This window comes from Simochromis diagramma, unplaced genomic scaffold, assembly GCF_900408965.1.
Source record: "Simochromis diagramma unplaced genomic scaffold, fSimDia1.1 OVJJ01000683.1, whole genome shotgun sequence".
Taxonomy (NCBI): domain Eukaryota; kingdom Metazoa; phylum Chordata; class Actinopteri; order Cichliformes; family Cichlidae; genus Simochromis; species Simochromis diagramma.
The window spans coordinates 2,108,114-2,135,227 of NW_024387158.1; the positions used below are offsets into that span (position 1 = coordinate 2,108,114).

Consider the following 27,114-nt stretch of genomic DNA (forward strand, 5'->3'; position numbering starts at 1 on the left):
CAAAGATTACAATTTATCACCTAATCGACAAATCCAGATATTTCAGCCACAATAAACGAAAAAGAGAATTTAAAGCTTAAGCTGCAAGAGGCGCAGACACCAAACTGCCTTTAACAGGTTATCAACTTGACTTGGCAAAATGGAATCCAAGATTGATTTGAAGAAAAAAAAAAAAAATCAAACAAACAATTACAAAAAATGATTAAGCTTACCATTTTCCAGCTCACCTTGTACACATACAGTGCCATCTGCATTATATTTTACCGCACTGTTGCTAATATTTGCAGGGAATATGGTAACTTGGTTGGAATGCGTATGTAGGTGTTGCAGGTTCAACTCTTCTGGGAAGACTTTCCAAAAGTTTCAACCATGTATTTATGGGAACTGTTGACAGTTTTTCCTGAAGTATATTTGTGATGTCAGACACCAATGAAGATCTGGCTTACAGTCTCCACTTTAACTCATCCCAAAGGTGTTCTGTTGGGTTGAGGTCAGTCAAAAGTCCTTCCACACCTAACTTGTTGAACCATGTCTTATGGGCGTTGCTTTGTGCACTGGTGCGCAGTCATGTTGGAACAGGAAGTGGCCATTTCCAAACGGTTCTCACAAAGTTCTAACAAAGTGTCTTAGCATGTTGAAGCATTAAGAGTTCCTTTCAGTGGAACCACTGAAAAGGAAAGGAAAAAAAACCACTACATAATCCCCCCCTCCACCAAACTTTACATTTGGCACTATGCAGCAGACAAGTACTGTTCTCCTGGCGACCGCCAAACCCAGACTCAGATCAGATTGACAGACTTAGAAGCATGATTTTTCACTCCAGGGATAATGTCTCTACTGATCTAGAGTCCAGTCGTGGTATGCTTTACACTTTGGGGTGGCTGTAGCTCAGGAGATAGAGCAGGTCATCAACTGATTGGTTGTTCGATCCCTGTCTCCCCCTATTTTGCATGCCAAATATCCTTGGGCAAGATATTAACCCCAAGTTGCTCTCCGATGAATCTATCAGAGTGTGAATGATAGTCAGTAAGCACTTAACAGCACAGAAGACAGTGCTGGTGTATGTGGCATGTCGTATAGAGTGCTTTGAGTACGCCGGGAATAGCAATATATAAGAATCAGTCCATTTACTGCATCCGACACTTGTTTGCATTATGTTTGGTGACGTATGGCTTGGATTCAGCTACTTGTTCATGGAAACCATTTAATGAAGCACTTTATGAACTGTTCTCGAGTTCATCTGTAGTGACTACGGAAAGTTGGTTACCTCTGCACACTATGCACTTCAGCATCTGCTGACCCCATTTTTAAAGGGCCTACCACTTTGTGGCTGATTTCTGTTGTTCCTAATCCCTTCAGCTTTGTAGTCATACCACTAATAATGACTTCTAATTTTCTGCTTCTAATTTCAGATGGTACCTGGTCCTAAAAATCCTAGAAACATGGTGTCTAACTAGATACTTACCCTGGATGGCCTTCAGTAGCACTGTGAGGAGTCCTGGAAGTCAGTTTTGAACAGGATGTGTCCTTTGATACACATATTACAAATACAAATACAACAGGTAAAAGAAGTATTGAACGCATCAAAACACATGTCTACACATGCAAAGTAATCACACCAAAAATGTCCATAAATTATGTCTAAAAATGACAAATTACACAGGGAAAAGTATTGAACACGGTTACTGAAATGTAATTAATACTTGATAAAGAGCCTTTGTTGGTGAGAACTGTCATAATGAAAATTGGTGACGTGTTCAATACTCCTTTTACTGTATGTAACACTGCTTGTTTTGTACGTTCACAGTATCTCTAAAATTAGAAACATTGAGTCTTAAGTGATTCTGAAAAAACATTCCTGCATTTATTACATCTATCCTGGACTATTGTAATTTGTTATTATCAGGATGTCCTAAAAACTCCCTGAAAAGCCTTCAGTTGATCCAAAATACTACAGTAAAAACACTGAAAGGGACTAAAAGGAGCATGTTTCTCCCATATCGACTTCTCTTCAGTGGCTCCCTGTTAAATCCAGAATCAAATTTAAAATCGGTCCTGAGTAACCAGGCTCCATCTTAAAACCTCACAGTACAGAATTTTTTGATTCCTAGGATACTGGAAGGCTGAGCCCTCATACTTGAGGGCTCTCTTCTGTAAGACCAGCTTCCAAGTTTGGATTCAGGTGACAGACGACTTCTATACTTTTAAGATTAAGCTTAAAAATGTTCTTTCTGATAAACCACATATTTAGGGCTGGATTATGTAAGCGGGAATCATCTCTTAGTTGTGCTGCTAGGCTACTGGCCGTTTCCCATGATTCATCTTTTTACTTCACTCACCTTTTTTTCCACAATGCGTTTATACACCACACATTTAATGATTAATCATTATTAATCTCTGGATCGCTTCAATGTGACTTTTGCTTCGTCTCCCTCCCCTCACCCTCAACCATTTGCAGCAGATGGCTGCCCCACCCCAAGCCTGGTTCTGCCTTTTCCTGTTAACAGTGTTGAAATTGGGCTGCATGGCCGGAATTTTTATGGAGAGAATTTCTAGGCATAGTCAAGTGCTGGAAGGCTCTCATTTGGGTGGTCATCTCTGCTTTTCGCAGATGACACAGCTCTGTTGCCTTCATCGGGTGATCGCCTCTAGCTCGCACTAAAACGGTTCACGGCCAAATGTGAAGTGGTGGGAATAAGAATCAGCGCCTCCAAATCTGAGGCCATGGTCCTTCACTGGAAAAGGGTGGACTTCCCGCTCCAGGTTTGGGATGAGTTCCTGCCCCCAGTGCAGGAGAATCTCGGGGTCTTGTTCATGAGTTAATGGGAGAGGGGATCAACTGACGGGTTGGTGCTGCGGCTGTAGTGATGTGGACGCTGTACCAGCTGTACTAGGGATTTGTGTTGGTGTGTGGGGATGTAGTCTGTAGGTTTATATTCTTAATTGGTAATTATGAGACAGTGTGTTTAAGATCATTATACAGAGTAAGATTGAAGTAATGTAACAAGTAGTTATAAAGGTAGTTTAACGAATGTCTTTCTCCTGGGAGTAATTAATCAACGTGCTGCATTACTTTTAAGAGAAATGTTCTTTGTATATGTGTAACAACTTTTTTACTTTAGTAATGAACACTGATCACAACAAAGAGGGGAAATACCTCCAACATAAACACTTGAATTCAGCGAGAATGTAATGTCTTTGATATCCTGCATAGAGATGGTGGTGGTTCTCAAAGTGGAGCAATGAGAATTGATAAGAGAATCGATAAGGAATTTCATTTTTTTATCCTGGCAAGTTGTTGCTTAGTTTGTTTTATAGTCAGTGTTAATTGAGCGGAGATAAAGAGCTAACCCAGCAATCAAAAGTTTGACATTCAAATGTCATATCTTTATATATGGAGGTGGCTGTAGCTTAGGAGGTAGAACGGGCGATCCACTAAACGGAAGGTTGGTGGTTTGATTCTCGTCTGCTCCAGCCTGCATGCCAAGTAGCCTTGGGCAAAATACTAACGCTAAGCATGAAGAATATTTGCTATTAAAACTTTTTTTTTTTAATATATGCCTGAAATGTTAGACTGATAAACCCAACAACACAGTCCAGAGACACCTTTTTATTTCCTAAATAAAAAATATCTCTGTACGATACATTAAAAATGTGAAACCTTTATTTTCACATTATGTTAAATCTGTTAGACGAGGAGGGCAAAAGCTATAATACAGTCTGTAGCTTTGATTTTTTTGGTGCACATTGTCAACTTGTTGAAGCTCTACATATCCATCCTGGAGGACAGAGCTTAGATTTAGAGGCAATGAATGAATAAAAAGTTTAAAAAAAAAAAAACACCTGACAAAAACACAACAGCCAAAACAAGTCTTTTTTTCAGTGTTAGAAAAAGAATGACTTGACACTGGTGAAGTTTCAGAAACTTCCACCTTGCTCTGCTGAAGCAGACACACATCCTACAGGACCATTTTCTAACCATTGCTCTCTTCCTCTCATTTTCACCTTTGTCACATTTCTGCCAGTCTTCTTTATAGGGATTGTAGATTTAGGTTGATGCTCTCCATATACAAGGCTATATAGAGAAAATGAACTGACAGGTGGCAGAGGAGCCCGTCTATTGCCCAGTCTTCTTCTCCTTCTGGAAACTGAAGCTGGTCCGGCGGCTCAGTTTTCGTTGTTTCTGGGCAAAGTAATCAGCACGGGAGGTGCTGGCCCGGGACTCCAAGATGTAGTTTACCTGAAAAAAATTGGGAAAAACTGGCGTTAATTATGAATTGACTTAAAAGATTTGTGTGATGCATTCATTTGCATTTCAAACACTGCACTACAGTACTGTGAAAAATTATTGAGCCACCCCTTTTTTCTTTACATCTTCCTTCCAAGGATCCAGACTTTCTGCTGTTTCTTTCTTTCTTTCTTTAATAACTGGTCTTCAGTATTAGCTGAAGGTGTTTCAAACTCAGGGGATTAAACAGTGTCACATAACAACTTAGCAAAGAATCAATTTAAAAATTGTATCTTAACGCACTTTGTTTCTAGCGGCATAAAACAAAAGCGCATAATTTGCTCTCATTTCTTCAAATCCCAACAATCACACAGTTTGATAGTCACAAACTGCACGAACAAGATGGAAAGGATACAGGCAGTCATAGTAAACATTTACTTTCAAGGACAGATCTGCTGGACTGGTTCAGCTATTTCCCCCTTGCTTCAGCAGCTCTAGGCTGGAAGCAGAGGACTGACCCTTTGCCTATGCTAAAAGGCTGAAGGTTGCAGGAATCAGCGCCAGCACCAAAGAGAAAACTACCTGCTGCCCCATCAACCCAACCAAAGCTACCAAACGGCACTCTCGTTAACCCTTCATGCATTTCACTCCTCAGAACCTACAGGTTACAAGCACTTCTTCCAGCTCTTAGGAAGCCACGCACACATCAGTCCAGGAGTGTTGGAAATGCAGACAGCCACCTGAGGAGGTTGGGTGATCCATGTGGTCAGCCGTATAACACAACCGGCATTGATTGACTCGAGCTGTACACAGACGCTGATTTAACAGAACCTGGTTTGCCCTGGGGCTTTGGCGGAAGCAGAGTGGGTTGAAGCGTACATGGTGACGTTTACAAATATCCCATGGTGATTAGTGGACATGAAACACGGGCAAAATTAACAGAAATAGCTCCTAGTTGGCTGACCCAGGTTTAATAGGTTGGTAGAGCAATGTTTGGAGGTGTACTAACAAGAGCTATGAATATGTAGTGTCCATAGCACAAAAGATACAGGAGAGATAAGGGACAGACTTTATCAACTGAGTCCTGACACTCGCACTGAAGAGGAACAGTTTTTGGTGGGAAATAATTGTGGTATGCTAAAACTTTGGACCAAATTATGACCCAATTCTAGTGGCTGGGTATCTGAAGAGATGTGCACTGCTTGTGTGCATCCTGCTCAGAATGCTAAATAGCACCAACTAGCCTTTCCTATTAATGGATGTTCCATTTGAGCGCACTGCCAGGACCTCATTGAGCCATTTCACCGACTGCACGAGGATATAAGTTTTGGTTTTGTCCTGTTGAATCATGAAACATGATATTCCGAAGCACTGCCTGTGTGCAGCATCTCTGCAAAGAGTGTCACACATCAGCAACTACAGACATGCGAGTCTCTTTGTACTCATGGTGTACATTCACATTTGATGGTGACACATTGGAACAGAGCTACTTTCCATCGTTCTGATCTAAAAATAAAAACGATGCAGTTGTTTTAACGAGTTGAAGGGTACTGCAATCTAATCAAAGCTGACCAACAAAAGGAAAATCATCAAGGGAAATACGTACATTAAACTGTACTTGCGTAAACACTCGTTCTTTTAACATAGCAGAGATTGTTCTGATCTGCTTAGTCTCTTTTGCCACTCCTGCTTTGCCATATTTAGCAGGTATTAGAATAACTAACTAAATCAAAACTGTTAAATCTTTGTCCTCACAGAAATGTGTTCCAGCACAGACATTCAGCTCAAACTCACCTTCAGCACTATTTCATTGACAGTAGCAGCATCAGACTCAAAGTAGAGAGGCTTGTAGTCATGATTGCTGAGATAAGTGAGTTTAAATATTGCATGACCTGCAAAAACAAAAAGGAAAAACATGTTTCATTAGACAAAAATGATACAACAAACTTGTCCAACAACCATTCTGGGCTGACTGCAGGATAGGAGCAGGAGATGAAACTATTTGAATGTCAACAAGAATGTCAGTATGATTTGGCGTGTGCGCCTTCTAGTGCACCTTTCATTAATTTCATTAACACCAAAACAGCTGAAATGCATCAATAACCCCGTAAGCTACTTAAATTGACCAGATCAATATACCAGAAGTTGAACTGACTTCTGGGATAAGGAACTCAGTGTTCCTTTAATTTTTGAGTAGTGTAGATGTAGATAAATGGGTAAAAGCAAAATAAACCTTAAAAGGTAACGAAAGTTTAAGTACATGAATATTGTGTTGACATGTGCAGGGTGACCTAATGTTTCTGTGCTCCACTCACTAGGGCTTCTTTCCTCCACAAGGTCACAAGCACAAAGGTGGTCCGAGTCAATGGAAATGGGTTTCTGCCGAATCCAGAACTTAGTACTGGCTTTCTGATTGGTGACAGGATCAATCTCCAGTTTTTCTCCTGAAATCCCTGATGAGATACCCATATGTAAAACATGATGGTCAATGTATTTCATACATGATACACATTCACTGTTGGCGCTGCAGAATGCTGTGGTAGCCACGCATTTTTTAATTTTAGTTTTTCAGTCTTCCTCGCGGTCGTCGGCTTCCAGGGTCGAGTCAGAGGGCTGTTCTTGACACCAAATTCTCCTCAGTGCGCATTACATGTCCATACCACCGTAGGCACGCTTCCCTCATCTTTTTCTCGATTGGGGCAACTCAGAGTCATTTTCGAACACCTTCATTCGTCACACAATCCAGACAGGTTAAGCCCACCATCCACCTGAGCATCTTCATCTTCACATTGATGATCTGCTAATATTTTCCATCATGCATACTTGCATAATTGCAATAAATTCTTTCAATCCATTTGTTTGTTTTTTTATTTGTTACTTCTAGTTGTTTCAACTGTTCTTTAAAAACTGTTTTATTACAAGTTTAAACAATGAATTAAAAAAAAAAAAAGCTTTTTTTTAATTCATTGTTTAAAAAAAATACAGCTGCTATTCAAAAATCACTAAAAATGAGATGCATCATTCTTTGTCGAGAAATAGGGACCCATTGTATTTCAATTATTAATAATCATAAAACATCCATTAAAAAAAATCTTTGTAAGCTGCACACAATGAATTGAATTAAAAAATACTGACTACAAATTGTAAGCAGATAAAGTGCATCAAGCAGTTTGTACCTAGCTGGACATCTGTGGTGAAACGCAGTTTGTGGATCATGCTGATCTTGAAGGACTTGTAGTGATGACTGCTCAACATGTCTTGGACTGTGGTGATGTCAATAGGAGGGTCTTCCTCTGAACTCTCCTCACCTCTGGAGCCTGAAGACAGAAAGAAAACAAGAGCACTCAGAGAGTGCAACTGCCCCTGAAGGGCAAGGGCTATACTAAAACTTTGATGTTGCTCTTCCAGAAGGAAGGAAATATGTAATCGGTTTGTTTGTTTGTTTGTTTGCTGTCTAGCGTCCACATTTTTCAAAATATCATTTTTTTATTCTGTGGGACAGTAGATACCAATAATAGCTCCAGCTGATTTCATTTTGGTAATAACTGGGTCAAGGTCACACCAACTACAGGTATTTTAATTTAGGTGAAAATTGGGTCAACATCAAGATCACACCAAATCAGAAAATCAGTTTACATTTTGTATTACACCCATTTTTTTTTTTTTAATGAATTGACTTTAAAATTCACAGTATAGTATGACTTGGGGATAATGAGTACCTAGGTTGGCTAAGTGTCTAACCTCGACCTTCCTGTTAGTGCCCAAGGTCAAAGTTGGCTGTGAAATTCTTTTTAAAGAAACCATATCGAGTACTATATCATATGAAAGGACATAAAGCAAGCTGTACAAAAACACCTGACATATTCTGGCATCAAGAATATGCGTCAGGACTTCTTTAAGTTTCTTGAAGAGGTCGTCTCATTCGAGAAGCTTCTTCAGTTCTAAGAGCAATTGGTGGAGAGTCCCAGATTTTAAGCCCTATTTGGGAATGTCCCTAAAAGGGTTATGGACCCTCTTGGGGTCCTCTGCCTAATCACACAAGCCAAGGTGTGTAGAAGCCAGCTGAAGAAGCTTCTCAGATGAGAGGTGAAATGTCGTCAAGAAACTTAAAGAAGTCCAGACACTTATCTTTCCAAACATAATAACTTTTTTATGTACCTTACTTAGTCCATGCAAGAGGTTTGCTGCCTAGAGGTCTCATGACAACAGTCATTGTAAGATCACTTACTGTTTTCTCTGACCAGGCAAAATTCCAGGGTACTCTGGCTCTCCAGTGAGGAGTCCAGGTCTACTGCTACATTTGGCTCGGTCTGCTTCTCGAGACGATACAAGGGCCCTGTTTGAGAATAAGAGTATTTACATCAACACAGCACTGACAACTTTTATTGATATTGCAAAACTCTTATGAGAAAGTTATTTTTCAACAACTTGGGTCTTGTTTTTAGTTGTTACTTTCAAACTAGTGCCAGACTAATTGTTTGACTGTGCTGCAGTTGTTCAAGTAGAATGAAATGTTAACTAATAGGAAAGCTACTGGTAACAACTGGAACTGTAGATATATAAATATATATTTTTTAAAAAAAGAAGCATATCCAAAATAATCTGGGAACCTCCTTTGCCCGTGACTTTCAGACTAATCAGATACTGTAACTCCTCCTGAAGCCTGCGTGTCTCATGTATCAAATTGTCAAATGCATATTCATTCATGTGTCAAAAGTGAAACGTTTTAGGCTCTACAACCACTGGTTGCTGTCACTAATTAGAGACCAGTGTCATTAGGGTCACTGCAGCTCTACTCCACCAAACTTCCCTCTTAAGATCCAAGATATTCTATGTATTATTAAATTTCTAGCCATTCCCTTTGTCTCCTCCGAATTCCTGTAATGTGAACCTTCTTTGGTTTGACTTCTTTAGATCAAACACAGTTAATAAAATTACTGTCTCTCAGAAACAAAACTCTTGCTGATGAAAAGAGATCGTTATTTCCATCACTGACATGCTATCCTCACATATACACACTTGGTAACATTCTGCAACTTAATGAAAAGTGTGTTCATAGTAGAAAGCAGAGATGTCCCAGGAGAAGGAGGGAGGACTCCCAGCATCTGGGAAGTGACTGGAAAATGGCTGACACTCAGCTCTCATAACTGCCACCCATAGCTTGCTAAGGGCCTGTATCTGTACAAGGCACTCGGGGTGGAAAGTCAAGTTACAATCTAGGCAGTCTGTAGGTTAATCACTCCTTATCTAGCAATGTGAGGTATATAGTAAAACATGCCAAAAACTATTTTCAGACACAAAATACAAAGATGTAGAATTATGCCCAATGTATCCAAAAGAGATTATATTTATGGATAAAGATTATATTTATGGATTATATTTATGGATAATTCAAGGAAGACAGCACACTGTCTTTTTATGATTAACAGATCATAAATAGACAGCACACTGTCTTCCTTGCATTAAAGAGAGAAGGGAATAAATGGTGCAAACATCATTACCCGAGCCTTTCTGTGAACCTTTCCTCTTCTTGAGAGCTTTCTGGAGAATTTCCTTCATAGTCACCTTCAAATTGTCCACCGGAATTAGAGAAAAACCATGAGCAGCATTTCTAAAATAGAAAAATAGAAAATAATTAAGAATGCATTAAGCAACATTTAATGGTTCTGATTGTTTCATGGCAATAAGATGCGAGTATCAGAGTACTGCTTTTTGTGCTAGCACAAACTGCTAAGATGAAGACACGAAGACAAGATTGTAATCTGAATAAATAATCTACTGTGTTCTGCTTTCAACTGCAAACAGCAGGAAGTTTCAATATGTTGTTTGTTTTGAATAGCCACCTAATGTATTTTTAATCTCAACTACCTTATTTGGAACATTTTACTTTAAATAGTTTTTGGAGAAATTATTATCATAGACCTTACTTTTAGCAATTAAACAGTATTATTGTTGTATACAAATGTTTTCCTGTTGCCAAATATTCAAATATTTATTTTAATGCAGCACAAAATAATCAGCCTGTAAAAATTTACTTGTGCACACCCTAACATCGTTTAATACTGGAAATATTTAAATGACTTTTTATTTATATAGCGCCAAATCGGGCAGGGTGTCCATCTCCCAAATACAAACTTGAAGCTGATTCCACAGAAAAGGGGCCTGGAAGTTAATACTCTACGTCCCATTCTTCTTTTAAATACTCTAGGAACAACAAGTAAGTTTGCAGTCTGAGAGCAAAGGGCTTAATTGGTGTGATTAGATTATTAGGTTAAGATGGGGCCTGTTTACTCAGGACCTTGTATGAGGTGAAGGATTTTGGATTTAACAGGGAGCCAATGAAGGGAAGCCCACATAGGAAAAAATATGTTCTCTCTTTTTAGTCCCCGTCAGTATTCCTACTGCAGCATTTTGGATTAGCTGATTTTTACATCAGTTTATAGGACATCCTGATAATAAGAAATTACAGTAGTCCAGCTTAGAATTCAGAGAAGTCAGCATCACTCTGAGACATGATTAATATAAGCATTGAATGACATGCTCATATTAAAAAAAGAAAAGAAAAAAAAAGAAAAGGTCTAAGATTCCTCACAGTGTTACTCGAGGCCGAGGTAATGCCATCCAGAGTCGGCATCTGGTTAGATACCATATTTCAAAGACTTTTAGGGCCAAGTACAATAACCTCAGTCTTATATAAATTTGTGAACAGAAAATTAGTGGTTATCCAGGTCTTCATATCTTTAAGCCATTCCTTCAAGTTGGATATCAATATATATCTTTTAATGATACTGCCAAAAGGGAAGCATGTATAATGTAAACGGAATTAGTCCTAGCACAGAACCCTGTGGGACTCCATAATTAACTTTAGTGTGTGAAGAGGACTTCCTGTTTACATAAACAAATTAGTCTATTAGATATGATATGATTCAAACTGCTGAAGTACCTTTAATACCTACAGCATGCTCTAATTGCTGTGATACATTATTATGGTCAACAGTATTGAATGCTGCACCGAGGTCTAGCAGAACAAACACAGATGAGTCCACTGTCAGAGGCCATAAAAAGATCATTTGTAACCTTCACCAAAGCTGTTTCTGTATTATGATGAGCTCTGAGCTCATCTGACTGACTGACTGAATCTCTTCAAATAAACCATTTTTTTGTAGATGATCACTTAGCTGTTTTACAACTACTCTTTCAAGAAATTTTTTTTTAGACAGAAAGAAGATAGCTAATTATAGGCAAATTTCCAAAGACAGTAGGGTCAGTTGATGGCTTTTTAGGCAACGGTTTAACTACCTCCTATCACCCCTTATCACCAGAGGTTTTTCATGAAACCATTGTGAGACCTTGCCTCACCCCATCTTCTGACCTACTGAAATCACCTAACGCAAGATGTGGGACTCCTTTGTGGATCTTCGGAAGTCCATATGTACAGGGCATAGCATTGATGGGGCAAATGTAGACAATGGCTTTTTCCCTTTCAGGCTGTTGTAGCCAACTGATTATTTTCTTTTTTTTAAGTTGCTTGTGGTGTCTCATCTTAAGACTTCATAAATATTGCTGTCACTGAGGAGTGTAGTCATTTTGTATGATAAGGAGTGGGTTCTTTTTACTGTGAACCCTGAAAAGGATGTGCTAGCTAAAGGTCTCATTTCTACCATAACTCCACAGCAGCTGCCCATAGTGAATCTCCTCATAGTTTAATAATACGTATTGTTGTTTCTGTTGCTAACAACCAGAGGAAATCAGGATGAAGCTTTCAGCTTTCCTCTCCAGTGCAAGACCATCTCCATCCAACATCACAATTGAAGAAAAGGTCATTAAATCTCTAACTAAAGAACAAAACATCACCATGCCACCAGCTAAACAGGGGATGCTAACCGTTGTTCTAAACTCAAGTTGCGTTAGGTGACCTTGATAGGTCACATGACAGGACAAGGCAAGGTCTCACAGTGGTTTTACCCAAAATCCTGATGCCAATGACCCATGCCTTTTTTCACAACTTATGTGATTATGCACATGATTAATAGTGGGTCAATAATCACCTCCTATGGGACAACCCAACTACTGTTTAAATACATTGGCTGTCAACTTTTAAAACTGAAGAAGCCTCTTGTTTGAGAGGTGAATCGTCTTCACAAAAACCAAAACAAAACAAAACAAACAAAAAAAACAAAAAACAAACTTAAAGTCGAGTTGCCTTCCTGTTTAGCTCTTAAGGCTACCATGACCTGGATGACTGTGAACCTACAGAGCCAAACTGGTTGTTTATGTATTTTTGTGCTTTTTTTTGTGCGTTTTGTAGTTTTATTCATAGATGGAAATCATTATGTTAGTCCTAGCAAGACTTGTGTAAGTATCTATAATTAGACAACTCTATCAGCTTTCCACCATTTGTTGTTATAAGTGATATATCACTCATTTCATACTTACATTCTAACAAACAGTGACTGCCTGGAAGCGATGCCAGGGGAGGAGTATTTCTCCACCAAGGCCAGAGTGCTGAAACCAAACTTGTGTATTGGCTCATTGGAGTCTAGCGGAGGGAAGTCAGTGTCTACCTCGCCATCATCTTCAGCAATGTGAAGGCAATAAGCATTCACATTTTCACTGTTGGATGTGTGGTGGAAGGATTTGGATATAGAGAGACAGAAAAAGTGTGTTACAAAGAAAAAGACATCCTGTGAAATGTAGCAGTTTTATTTTTTTTAGCCATTTTGTGCTCACTTGAGTTTGGGTTCTCGTCCCTCGCTTGTGTATTGCCAACAGATAAGTCCAATGAGGTCATGGACACGGGCATTGGCGATGGTCACCACTGTCATTGGATGTACTTTCTCCTGAGTCATTTGCATTGATAGGTAGACGTCTATCTTTTTTGTAGCTGTGGTGCCGATGTGGCCCTAAAGGTGAAGAGAGGATTGTGCAGTAAAAAAACATTACATCGAATAAACAGACAAAACGTAGACAAATATTAACTTATTGTTTTTCAAATAAACACTAACAGGCAAGTTATAGTTTCCACATCCACAAGGCTGCTAGAGTCAGCATGGGTCAAAGTGATGTAAATTTTGTCATCAGATTAGATCATTAGCACAAGCACGTTTGTATGTCTGTCAATTTTGTGGCTGCGCAGATTCACCTGCTGAGAATGCTTGATAGCACCATATGCCTTTGAGGCAGACTTCAAAACACAAAGCTGATCCTATAAGTCCTACCAGACAAATGAAATTATTTATTTCTACTGTGGTATTCTACCATCAAATGCCAAAGGAGAAATAAATACACAATTAGATTGAAACTGTGTTGTGATTATTTGGGTAATAACTTCAATAAAATTTATAACTGCTTATTTAGTTAGAAACAAAATTTTCAACCTGAATTGAGTGAAAATTGAGTACTGTCCTGACTATCATGATATATGGAAAAACCTATACAAAGAAAAACTTATCGATTCTTGAAGAAAATCAAATTGAAGACAAAGGTTTTCCCACTCTACAAAACTCAAATCAAATTCAGATTCAAATCCTATTATTTAATGTCCAAATAAACCTAAATAAAATGTTGAATAATTCACCTTGCCATCAAATTTAGAGTATTCATTGAAGGGATTATTGAGCTGCTGGGGACACTGCTCAAGCCTCAGTGACAAAGTGGATTTTGTTCCAGTTGTCTGCGGCCTGTCTTTAAAGTTGCGCTTTTCAAACAGAGACCCCAGATCTTCCACTGGACAGAACACACAGAAACAGAGGGAAAAAAAAAAAAAAAAAAAAAAAGAGTTAACATATACTGATGGAGTTTTGTCAACTAAAGAGCTTTTGTGTCTGAATCTAAACACATTATCTTAGAGGTTTTGCTGAGAATTTCAGGAGATTTTATCAAACAGCTTGTGTTGATACAGTGTGAAAAAACATCTGACCATTTCCCGATTTCCTATTTTTTGTATGTTTGTCACACCTAAATGTTTCAGCTCAGCAAACAAATTTCAATCTTAGACAAAGATAACCAAAGTAAACACAAAATGCAGTTTTTAGATGAAGGTTTTTATTACGGTATTAAGCGGGGAACAATTCCAAACCTACATGGCCCTGTGTGAAAAAGTTATTGCACCCTAAACCTAATAAGTGGTTGGGCCACACAACAACAGCATTTGCAGCAACAACTGCAATCAAATGTTTGCAATAACTGACAATGATTTTTTTTCCAGCAATGTGGAGGAATTTTGGCTTACTCATTTTTGCAGAATGGTTGTAATTAAGCCACACTGGAGGGTCTTTTTATGGCCACCGAATCTCAGTTGGAATCAGGCCACTCCAAAGTCTCACAACAGCAAGGTGGACTTACTGTTGTGTTTTAGATCATAGTCCTGCTGCAGAACCTAATTGTGCTTCAGCCTGAGTTCAGGAACAATTAGCCAGACATTCTCCTTCAGGATGTTTTGGTAGAGAGCACAATTCATGGTTCATTTACCGCAGCAAGTTTTATGGGTCCTGAAGCAGCAAGACAGTCCAAGACCATCACATCACCATGATATTTTACTGTTGGTATGATGTTCCTTTTCTGAAATTCTGTATGACTTTTTGATCCACCACCCTGTAATAGGACACATACCTTCCAAAAAGTTCAACTTTTGTCTAGTCAGTCCACAGAGCACTTAGCCAAAGGTCTTGGGGATTGTCACGATGTTTTCTGGCAAAACTGAAACGAGTCTTTATGTTCCTTTTGCTCAGCAGTGGTTTTCGTCTTAAAACTCTGCCATAAACACATTCATTTAGAAACTGTATTTTGTTTACTTGTGTTATCTATGTTGTGTTATTTGTTTGATGATCTGAAACATTTAAGTGTGACATACAAAAAAAAAAAAAAAAAAAAAAAGGAAATCGGGAAAGAGGTAAACACTTTTTCACACCACTGTATAGAAGAGCCATTCACTTCACTGGTTCAGTTACTGATTCAGGTTCAATAAAGACAGATTTTTGTCTTTGATTACTTAAAATGTTAACATACTCTTCTATAAATGCTTCAGTATATATTACTAATGAAGTGGTCTGTGCCCTGTGGCAACAGAATATTTGATGTCATATTTTAGACAAAATCATTTGAACATGCAGATCCTCAGAAAACTACGTAATCAGAATGACATTAAGGGATATAAATGACAAGCAAAAACAACTTTTGTAAAACACGGTGTTACAAAGTTTGTAAAATGTGCAATTTAAAAAAGTAAAGGTATTTAGAAATGACTAGGAACAGTACCTGACTGGGAGGACGCCCTCTCTTTCCACTGAATGTTTTTGCATTTGATTTGGTTCTGTCGTTCTTTTCTTAGTCTTTCAAGTCTTTGGGCTACAAAGAAAGGACAGCTGGTCATTAACTTCTTTGCATACAAAAACAGAGTCACTAAAACTTAGTTAAACAGACAACAGATCATCATTTACGACACATCATGAAAATTATTGTAAATTCCTGTAAACAACTGATTCTATAGAATGTAGATCATTGAACAGTCATTATTTCCAACCACAGAGGATGTCATTGCTCTCCAAAAGTTTGATTCAGTTGACTTTACCATTTTATTACACATGTAACAAGCATAGCCGGTATAATGAAATTTTCAATATGTTGTTGTATGTTATTGTGCAGAAAGCAAAGTAACATAAAACACAGAATAAGATAAAAGATTTAAAAAGAAGGGAAATTCAAATGCATTACAATTATCATACAATAAAATATAGAATAAGATGTATATAAAATATAGGATTAGTAACTTATTGCTAGTCTGTTATTGCTGAAGTGGCGGTATATCACAGTTTCAGATTCAGTCATTGTGTATAATATAGTGCATGAATGTGTGTTTAATAGAGTCCATTTGATAAAATACTTACGAAATATGGTCAGAGATAGAGTTACACTCATGTCGGATGCAACACTTTTAGATGTCTTTGATGACAAGTTGCTGACAGTTACACTATTAACAGTGTGCTCAGCTGCTTTTACTACCCACTGCAGGGCCCTTTGACCAACGGTCGCCTAGTTACCATACAACACTGTTATACAAGATGTTATAATGCTTTGTACAGTGCAGTAGGAGATGCTACCAAGGTATTTTTCAACCTCCTCAGAAAGTGTAGGGATTATTGACATTTTTGTATCAGACAGAAGGTGTATCTATAGAAAATGACATAGATTAAGGAATTTAAAGCTTGTTGCCTGTTCAGTTTCTGCAGTTGATGGAAACCGGGTTTTCTCTGCATTTGCTGGACAAGGTGAAATAATTTCATGACCAGCTTAGAAAGGAAAGAGGTAGTAATGGTACGGAGCTATAATCATTAAGTAGTGTTTAAGGGCAAAGTGAAGTAAATTTACTTCTACTTCTATAGCACGTTTTTACTCTGAGCTTTTTACCACAAGTCTCTCACACATTGATAGAACCTTTAACTCTTATTGATATAGCCTTATATGTAAAGCAATAACTGGATTGCTGCATATATATATATATATATATATATATATATATATTCCCTCCTTGCAATGAAACATGCAGGTCGTTATTCTCTTCGTCCATAAGATTACTTGTTGCTTTCTGTTCCATTTGCACAAACTGAACTTGGCAAAAGAGCTTTTGTCCATTTAGCACCCTTGGCTTGGAACGAGCTGCAGAATGACTGGAAAATGACAAAATTATTTTCATTAAGTGCTTTTAATCCATAACATGCAACTGTTTCAATTAGATTCCTTGTCATTTTAATTAAATTTTATTTGCATTTTTGTGTATGTGTGTTTTGTTGTTGTTGCGTGTGTTTAATTGTGTCATTTTTGTAACTGCGTGATACTTGCTGCTGCCCATCTTGGCCAGGTCTCCCTTGAAAGGTTTCAAGGGTTTTTAATCAAAATGGGATTTTCCTAGTTAAACAGAGGTTAAATTAAAAAACAAAAAAAACAAACAAACAAAAAAAAAAAAACACCTTTATATCTACGAATGTTTAACTTTCTAACAGTCGCACTCTGATGACTGCATCGGAAGACAGTACTCTCCATCAACCTGCTGGAATGATAGGCAAAGAGATGATGGTCGAGAATGGTGGTGGTAGTGGTGGCTTTAATATGGGTAAACACAAGTCTCTCAGAGTACTTCATTACAGTAGGAGTAAGGGCTATAGAGAGGTAGTCGTTCAGGCAAGTTAGTGGTAGTTGTTTAGGCATAGGATAAGGGTCGTCGACTTGTAAGCATTTGAGGACAAGTTAAAGATGTTAATAAACACCTCAGCCAGCTTACTGCCACATGCTCTGATCACGGGTTCTGGTATACCGTCAGGGTCAGCAGCTTTGTGTTAATTCACTCTGTTTAGGGAGGACCTGACCTCAGAGGGCAGAGGTACATGGCCATCTGGTGGTGGCAGGGTTTTGATGGGAGTCTCTGTATCAAGTCAATTGGCATAGAAATGGTTTAATACATCAGGGAGTGAAGCATTAAGGACAATAGGGGAACTGTCTGTGCTCATGTGATCAGTTATTGCACGTATTCTTTGCCACGGGCTCCATAGGTGATTGTGTTATAGGAGGGCATTATCAATCTGTCATGTATAGTTTTGCTTTGCAGTGCTCTTTTGTACCTGCATCTGTGGGCTAGAGTGCCGCCAAATCTAAATGCAAGGTATGTCTATCAGCAAGAGACAAACGTCATCCTTTATCCAAACTTTATTCAAAGTTTTCTGATTTGGGTATACGTCTATTGAGTTCTATATTGTCACAGACTATGCAACTTTTTATACTGAGGAGGGATATACTTCCATTTCTGTGTGGGAACCCTGGGTAGCTTTGTGATGATACGGATTCTAATCAGTACTGGCAAAACAGCACTTAAGGGTAGACTCAGCCACTTTTGGCCAGACTGTAACCATCTTAGTTACAGTTTGTCCCTTTCTGTAAGTGGTCTGTTTCTGAGTAGTAAGAACAAGGAGTGGTAGTCTAACATGAGCGCAGGGTAAGCTCCTTTGTTGTTAGTACAGTAGAGATCAATTTATGTCCAAGTTAAGCCAAGGCAGCTCAACAGTCCACAATAATAGTGGTAATAAATGTTGGAAGGGTGGTATATCAGTACCATGCTGAGGACCAATTAAGTGAGCTCTTTAGAATGACCCATTTCTCTCAAAAATGTTTAAAGACTTTCAGAATGACTAGGTGCTTAATTTTATACCCCTGAATTAAAAAATTAAGAGATGTGACTCACTGCTTTTGTCCATATAGAGTACCACTAATTGAGCCTTTAAAGAAAAAGACCAGTTTTCATGAAGCTACACTGACTATCTGGCATGTAAATTTTTTTAATAATATGACCAACCCTTTAAATACAGTCGTGTACACAAATATGTATAGCAGTTCAAAAAGGGCTAGCATAAAATAAAACTTGCATGGTTGTTAATCCATGTCTTACCAGCAGCCACTGGTTTGTCACAGCTATCTTGGTGAAGTCCTGATGAGAGCCACAAGAGGTCAGTATCCAGTGTCAAGTCTGAAAGTCTCAGAGGATTGCAGCTTTCTACCCACAACCCAAAACCATCCCCGTCACTCTACAAAACCTAATACAAAAGTCAAGGGAGCCAAAAGGAGACAATGTCTACCTTTGGACTCCCTCTTTCACCAAAACCAACTTTTCCTTCCAAATAAAATTTCTGAAAGTAGTTGCAAACTCACTTTAACCTCACTATAGACAATTTTTACAAAACAAACAATATAGTACACCAACACCCTCAATTGATGACTGATTAGATTAGATTATAACACCAAACTTTAGGATTATAGGGATAATAGAAGAACATGACACAACCAAGTCTGTATTCTGGTGGGTGGCAAGACTCGTGGGTTAGAGAGGTCTGTTAAGCCAGATAGTCTTTTTCCATGGCATATAGTCTCAGCTGAGGATATCCCTGATGAGCCAATCAGCAACAAAATGAATACCACTGTCAAATGAAGTTAATTGCATAGATTATTTTAACAATTTTGGATTCTGATGTCCCCGCATAGACAACACTGGAGACCAAGCACCCTTCGCAGCATTATTTCGAGTCATTCTACCCTCCAAAACTCCTGAGGTCCTCATCCCATATCCCATTAAGATTAACTAAGACATTCAGCAACAAGCCCAACCATTCACCCATGGGATGCAGAAGATCTACTGCCTGCACCCCATTACTGGACTCAGCAGAACAGCCCCAGCCCTGAGGTCCCTTTTTTCTATTGGGTCAAAGTTGTTTTGGAAGCACAAGTAGAGATGCTTTCTATACATTAAGGAGGGCACCATCATCATTTTCCATTAAGAGTGTAAAATACTGATGGGTGCTTGCCATTTAATTGCTTAACAGTAATTAAATGGTAAGCAAAAACAGAGCATGTGCTTTAAGATAATCAAATCTAAATGGTGAATTATTCTATTAAATTCTGGTCTTGTTTATAGTTCTGAATGTAATTTCCAACAGTAGAAATACAGCAATTTTGAAACTGAGAATGAAAACTTTTTTTTAGGGGGTTGGTTTTTTTTGTGTTACTCATCCATTTGAATAATTAACAAAATATAAAAAGGACAAATGAACTTAAGCATGGTTCCGGAAGAATTGTTGTCCCATCAGTTTCTCAGTGCTCGGTAGCACACTAAATTTCACACATGATATGAAATTTATCTATTCATTTATTTATTTATTTTTTTATTCAGCTTATACCACAACACTAGCTGTGGCTTTTCAAATTATATAATACACTACTTTTATACTGGCTACCAGGAGCACTAAAGAGCACATTTAGACAGGACCTGTATTAAATTAGCATAATTTTTACTATGATTCTAACCACATAAGGACAACACAACAAACTTCATACACAGGGCAAAATATCCAAACACACAATTTGTGAAACTACAGGTAGGCAATATAGCCTCGAAATTATATCACACTATTTCAATGAAATTTACTGCAATTGTGTTTCTGAGACTATCGAGTCAAAAAAACAAACAAACAAAACAAAAAAAAAAAAAAAAAACAGAAAAAAAAAAAAAAAACAACAGCAACAAAAAAAAAAAAAGAACTTCATCTGTGAGAGCAGTTTCAAGGCAGCAGTATTTATTACTGGAAACAAAGTTAAGGATAGCTTAGTCATTTTATTCCAATGAGCTATTGTCATTGATGGCAACCATGTAATTCGCAGTGTGAATATACTGCCACAAGATGCCAGGAGTAGCAGTATTGTAGTGGAATATTCTTGCATTACAGCAATACGATGATACACCATTAGTCAAACATAAGCACAAAAGCAGCCTATGTAATGTTTTCCCTGCTCAGCCCACTCTTGCACAGGAATAAATTACCACCCCAAGTGGAGGGCTTCAAATATCTCACAATCTTGTTCATGAATCATGGCAGAGCAGAGCTTCAGCCTTGCATATAGACTGAAGAGCTCGGCCACTTGAGAGGGGCTTGCAGTGGAGCTGCTGCTCTTCCAGATTGAAAGGTGACACTTGAGTTTGTTCAGACATTCAGGTCTCTTGGAAGGCTCTGAGAGGAGATGTCCAAAGCATGTCTGGCCCCAAGGGAGACGTATGCCCCAGAGATTAGCTGGCTTGGCAACGTCTTGGTATACTCCTTCCAGAAGAGTTAGAGGAGGTGGTCAGGTAAAGGGAGGCCTTGGTTGCAGGGGTAGCCTAGACCTAGCAGAAAATAGATCAATCCAAATGGATGGACTGTTCTTTTTCCACTGTGGACTGATTGTACAGTTTATATTTTTAAGGACTTTAAAAAAAAAACAAGTATTGTTGGAACAGTGCTCTTGGGTCTAAAAGCCTCATCTTTTCTCCTCAAAACACACTTTCAAATACACACCTTAAAGCATAACTCATAAGCTGGAGAGGAAATGGCAACTCACTCATTTAGAAGATCATACTTTAGCCTGGAAGATTCGTTTTTTGCTCTATAAAAAGCCCTCTGTAAAGCTGGAAGACCTTACTATTCAATACTGAGTGAAGAAGAACCACGCTAGGTTTCTCTTCAGCACTGCAGCCAAAATTGTGCTTTTTAGACCCCATTCCTACAAGACTACTCAAAGAAGCACTATTTACCATTAATTAATGCTTTAAGCTTACACATAATCAACCTATCTCTATGATTTGAGTACGTAAGACAGGTCTTTAAGCTGTCAGTAGCTAAACAGTTACTTTCAAAAGCCATAACCTGACCCAGCTGTCTTAGCTAATTTTATGGGCCAATCTCCAATCTTCCTTTCATTTCAAAAAAATCATAGTAGTTGTAAAACAGCTAACTGATCCTCTGCAGAGGAATGGTTTATTTGAATTACTTTAGTCAAGTTTAAGAGCTTATAATAGCCCAGAAACAGCTTCAGTGAAGGTTACAAATGTGGACAAACAGTGGACTCATCTCTGTGCTTGTCCTCCTAGGCCTCAGTGCAGCGTTCCATACTGTTGACCATAATATAATATTACAGAAATTCGAGCGTGCTGTAGGAATTAAAGGCACTGCAGTGCAGAGGCTTAAATCATAGCTAACAGACTCCAATTTGTTAATGTAAATGGAGTCTTCTTCACACACTAAAGTTAACTATGGAGTTCCACAGGGATACCCAACTTTATTTATCCATGAAGCCAGATAATATACATAAATTATTTAAACTGCAGGAATTTCTTACAGACATAAAGACCTGGATGACCTGATTTTCTGCTTCCAAATTCACATAAAAACTGAGGTTACTGTAGTCTGACCTAAAACTCTTAGAAGTTATTATTGGGATGGTCTTTACCTTACAATATTAAGCACCTTGAGGCAACTGTTGTTGTGATGTGGTGCTACATAAATAAAATTGAGCTGAATTGCTTGCAAGCCAAATACAGTGGGGCAAAAAAGTATTTAGTCAGCCACCGATTGTGCAAGTTCCCCCACCTAAAATGATGACAGAGGTCAGTAATTTGCACCAGAGGTACACTTCAATTGTGAGAGACAGAATGTGAAAAAAAAAAATCCATGAATCCACATGGTAGGATTTGTAAAGAATTTATTCGTAAATCAGGGTGGAAAATAAGTATTTGGTCACCTCAAACATGGAAAATCTCTGGCTCTCACAGACCTCTAACATCTTCTGTAAGACGCTTTTCTGTCCCCCACTCGTTACCTGTATGAATGGCACCTGTTTGAACTCATCATCTGTATAAAAGACACCTGTCCACAGCCTCAAACAGTCAGACTCCAAACTCCGCCATGGCCAAGACCAAAGAGCTTTCGAAGGACACCAGGAAAAGTATTGTAGACCTGCACCAGACTGGGAAGAGTGAATCTACAATAGGCAAGCAGCTTGGTGTGAAAAAAATCAACTGTGGGAGCAATCATCAGAAAATGGAAGACATACAAGACCACTGATAATCTCCCTCGATCTGGGGCTCCACGCAAGATCTCATCCCGTGGGGTCAAAATGATCATGACAACGGTGAGCAAAGATCCCAGAACCACACGGGGGGACCTGGTGAATGACCTGCAGAGAGCTGGGACCAAAGTAACAAAGGTCACCATCAGTAACACACTACAACGGCAGGGAATCAAATCCCGCAGTGCCAGACGTGTTCCGCTGCTGAAGCCAGTGCATGTCCAGGCTCGTCTGAAGTTTGCCAGAGAGCACATGGATGATACAGCAGAGGATTGGGAGAATGTCATGTGGTCAGATGAAACCAAAGTAGAACTTTTTGGTATAAACTCAACTCGTCGTGTTTGGAGGAAGAAGAATACTGAGTTGCATCCCAAGAACACCATACCTACTGTGAAGCATGGGGGTGGAAACATCATGCTATGGGGCTGTTTTTCTGCCAAGGGGACAGGACGACTGATCCGTGATAAGGACAGAATGAATGGGGCCATGTATCGTGAGATTTTGAGCCAAAACCTCCTTCCATCAGTGAGAACTTTGAAGATGAAACGAGGCTGGGTCTTCCAACATGACAATGATCCAAAACACACCGCCCGGGCAACAAAGGAGTGGCTCCGTAAGAAGCATTTGAAAGTCCTGGAGTGGCCTAGCCAGTCTCCAGACCTCAACCCCATAGAAAATCTGTGGCGGGAGTTGAAAGTCCGTGTTGCTCGGCGACAGCCCCAAAACATCACTGCTCTCGAGAAGATCTGCATGGAGGAATGGGCCAAAATACCAGCTACTGTGTGTGCAAACCTGGTAAAGACCTATAGTAAACGTTTGACCTCTGTTATTGCCAACAAAGGTTATGTTACAAAGTATTGAGTTGTATTTTTGTTATTGACCAAATACTTATTTTCCACCCTGATTTACGAATAAATTCTTTACAAATCCTACCATGTGAATTCATGGATTTTTTTTTCCACATTCTGTCTCTCACAGTTGAAGTGTACCTCTGGTGCAAATTACTGACCTCTGTCATCATTTTAGGTGGGGGAACTTGCACAATCGGTGGCTGACTAAATACTTTTTTGCCCCACTGTAGTTCAAGCTTTGTCTTGTCTGACCATAGCGATATTTTCCACATTTGGCCTGGGCATGTGGGCAGCTATAAATTTCAGTTGAGCTTCTTTATTGGTCAACATCCTCTCAGTCCATGACAATGTAAAACTCGCTACAAGTCTTTAGGTAAGTCATTAAAAACGTATGCTGAATCACCATTCCATCCTGAAAAATGAAGTTTAAAGACATTATTAAAAGTGCCAAATTACTATTACATTCATGCCCATGATCCACTGGAGCCACAGTAGTAATGGTAATAACACCAACAAAGAACAACAACAATATGAAAACGGAAAATGTAAAAATAAATTCCACATTTGCTGAAGTAGTGGGTTTCCCCTCACTTTTTGTCATCATGGTTTTGTCATCAAATGTTTGCAGAAATTTGGTTTTATATAGAGTAGGCACTTGATTTTGGAGCTCCCGGAAGCTGGGTGACACATAGTCAATGATTATTCATTTTGCTGTGTCATTTGTCATCTCCATAACCATATTTAATGCAATATGTCACATCATATAAATTACTTAAATGCACAATGAACCACAGTGTAATCCCAAGCTTTTCACATGCGCTGCACACAATTTAACTCAGTGAAACCACTGACCCTGATTAGCCACACAAAACCCCTTCAAACAGCAGCAGAACAGGCTTTCTGGCTGCCTCCCACCAACAATGACAGGAGGGAGGTCTGACAGAAAGCTGGCCCAACTAACAAGCTAAAGTCTGAAGATGAGTTTACCTGTGTTGGAGCGCCGACGAATGCCAAAGTCCCAGCTGGAGGTGATGTCCATAGACTGAGAGAGGTCACAGGGATGACTGTCTGTCACACTACTGCCCCCCTCATTCAGGAGGCCTGACCCAGTTGACCCAAAGCTGCTACCAGGCACCAGAGAAAGCTGGCACTTCTCAAGATCAACATCCTGATCTATTAGCACCATTTCACACATTCCAGTATCATCACTGGTCACATGAGATTGTCTGATGTGAGCCAGGATAATGGCCGGATTGTCCAAGAATGCCATTTCCTCTGTTTGGCTAAGTGTGTCTTTTCGCTTTGGAAATTTTCTCACCCTCTTGCCTGTATGCCAAAGGGTTCCTTTTCTTTTCTTATCAGTCTCTGTTTGAGAGTGTTACAGCTCTGACTGATGACAAGAGAGGTGTCACCTTTTCCATCTTTTGATGACTATTTTTTCAGGTCCAAGGTAGGCAAAGTAGTCCCTAAGGAGAGCAAAGAAATTGTTATTACATGTTGCAGTCTAGAAGTAGGATTTCAGCTCAATCTTTTAAAACTGATATATTTAAAAACTATAAGCTCAATTCACACATCCCAAAGCCCACTTTAACTTCCAACTTTCACAGTTTAAATAAATAAATACAATAAACTAAAACAAGAAGCAAACCTCTGCCAAGGCAGCTCACTCTCTGGGCAGTATTTGCTTTTAAGGGACTAATATTGTATTTTATACAATATTTTGTTTTTGTTCTTTATGCAGTCCAGATCAAAAGTTTAAGACCACTTGAAAAAAATGGGCAAAAAAAAAGTTGGGGTTTTTTTTTCATATTTTGCATGGTTGGATCTTAACAGGGTTCCAAGTAGAGCTTCAACATGCAACAAGAAGGGATGGGAGAGAGACAAAACATTTCTTTTGAGCATGCATTTTATTGAAAACAACACTTAAACTGAAACAGGCTGTTTTATACCCAATCAAAAGTTGAGGAGACAGCTAGCTGTTTGATGTGGGACGGTAAACTTTAATGTTTAAATGGATCTATTTTAAAGATGTAGAGCTCTAATGTGCAGCTGCTGCCTTAAAAATCATCAATGGCAGCAAAATCCCACTCAGTGATAAAACTGTTAAGTAGAATTAAAATTATTATTGTTTGCGCCAAATCACCAGATTAAGTAAAGAATTTTCTCGTCATTTTTAAAAACAGTGATGCATTTTACTGGTATATTTTTATGATAAAGATTTTTATTGCAATTTGATAACATCTCTAAAGTATAGGTAGCACTCACAGGGATAATTTTCTATGGAAGAAGAGTCACATGATTCCTGAAACGCCTATTTTGTGATTGGTCAGATGTCTGCCAGTGCCACACATTTCGTGTGAATGCACAGGGGAGACCCTTCGTTAACACAGTGACTTGATAACCAGCTTTGTGTGATCGGTTATCCTGATTGTCAATTTTAGGATAAGTGAATCCAGGCAATGGAGAGATACCCTAAATATACTGAACACACATAGTTTACCCAACTCCTACTTCACAGTATAGGCTTCAGCTTGGCTGAAGAGGCTTTAAAAGTCTCAACAGTTAAAACAAAGATTGTCATTTTGCCAATAATCTCTTTAAATGGGTTTGAACTTTGATACCAACAATCAAAAACTGAAGTTTGAATGTCCGTGATATTAACACTGAACATAAAGATGTTGATAATTTCAACATGTAAATAAGAGCTGTAAGCCAGGCCAAAACAACCCCACACTCAAACTAGGTTGAATGAGATACCAACGTTAACATGTCCAATAAAGGATCAGGACCAGAGCACCAAGATTTTTTGTAACTTTAGTAAACAAACGTCAAACTATTAATAAAATATTGTTAGGTTTTGAATAGTTCAAATTGTATGCGGCGGGCCTAATCTTACATTAGAAGCTCCAGTTATTGCAAAGAGCTTTTAGACGACGCTAACTGCAACTAATGAAAAGCTGTAGTGTATTGTCAGGTTTGCCCTTGCTGACAGCTTAAGGGTCTTCTTCTCTAAAGCGAAATGTGTTATGGCGTGTAATGCCAAGTGATACTGTTTGATACCTGCAACAAGCACCTCACTTAATGATTCATCGTAGCTGTTTTTAATGATAGGTGATGTAGCTATTGTCTTTTTTGCTAACCATCGTAGCCGGCTGACTTCAAAGTAATACTTTTTAAAATCACAGTCCGCCTGCTTAGAGTGGCAAAAAGGTTTATTTTTAGTATCATGATTGGAAAAATATTTCACCAGAAGCGGTTCAATCTAGTAGCTTGCAAGCTCATTTAAGCTAACGCGACCAGCATTTGGTTGCACCTCCCTTGTTTAAGACGACGTCTTACCTTTAGATGTATCCACCAAGGGAAAGAAACATCCACCATTCTCCATATTATACAAGCATAATCATAATAGAGTCAGAAACTCTGTTCATCACGACTAATGTTCCACATTAAAGTCATAATACAAACACAAACCAACTCAACCTGGTATTCTCTGCCTAACAACCAACCCGGCTATACTTCCGGTTCCGTTACTTCGTGATAAAAGAAAAAAAAAGACTGATTTCGTTTTAACAGAAAGCGTCAGTCATCGACATATTTTGCAACATTTTTATCCTTATT

The 27,114-nt window shown here is 38.7% G+C and overlaps 1 protein-coding gene across 1 annotated transcript; it reads right to left on the minus strand.

The window, feature by feature from the left end:
• Nucleotides 1-3,527: 3,527 nt before the first annotated feature.
• mapkap1 (MAPK associated protein 1) lies at nt 3,528-27,016 on the minus strand. The gene is made up of 12 exons (XM_040048636.1): nt 26,836-27,016; nt 24,484-24,962; nt 15,485-15,574; nt 13,806-13,954; nt 12,959-13,131; nt 12,665-12,841; nt 9,730-9,839; nt 8,457-8,564; nt 7,405-7,545; nt 6,544-6,681; nt 6,023-6,120; nt 3,528-4,240 (listed from the first exon to the last, which is right to left on the minus strand). Exons 2-12 carry the CDS (start codon nt 24,764-24,766, stop codon nt 4,118-4,120), a joined length of 1,590 nt encoding a protein of 529 aa, XP_039904570.1. The 5' UTR covers nt 24,767-24,962; nt 26,836-27,016; the 3' UTR covers nt 3,528-4,117.
• Between the last annotated feature and the right edge of the window lie 98 nt (nt 27,017-27,114).

Coding starts and splice junctions, on each gene's coding strand:
- mapkap1 (XM_040048636.1), bottom strand. CDS start 24,766: ATGGCATTCTTGGACAATCCGGCCATTATCCTGGCTCACATCAGACAA. Junction 13,132..13,805: donor ACTCTAAATTTGATGGCAAG/GTGAATTATTCA, acceptor CTTCACCTTTAG/GGCCACATCGGCACCACAGC. Junction 6,682..7,404: donor CACCACAGATGTCCAGCTAG/GTACAAACTGCT, acceptor GTATCTCATCAG/GGATTTCAGGAGAAAAACTG.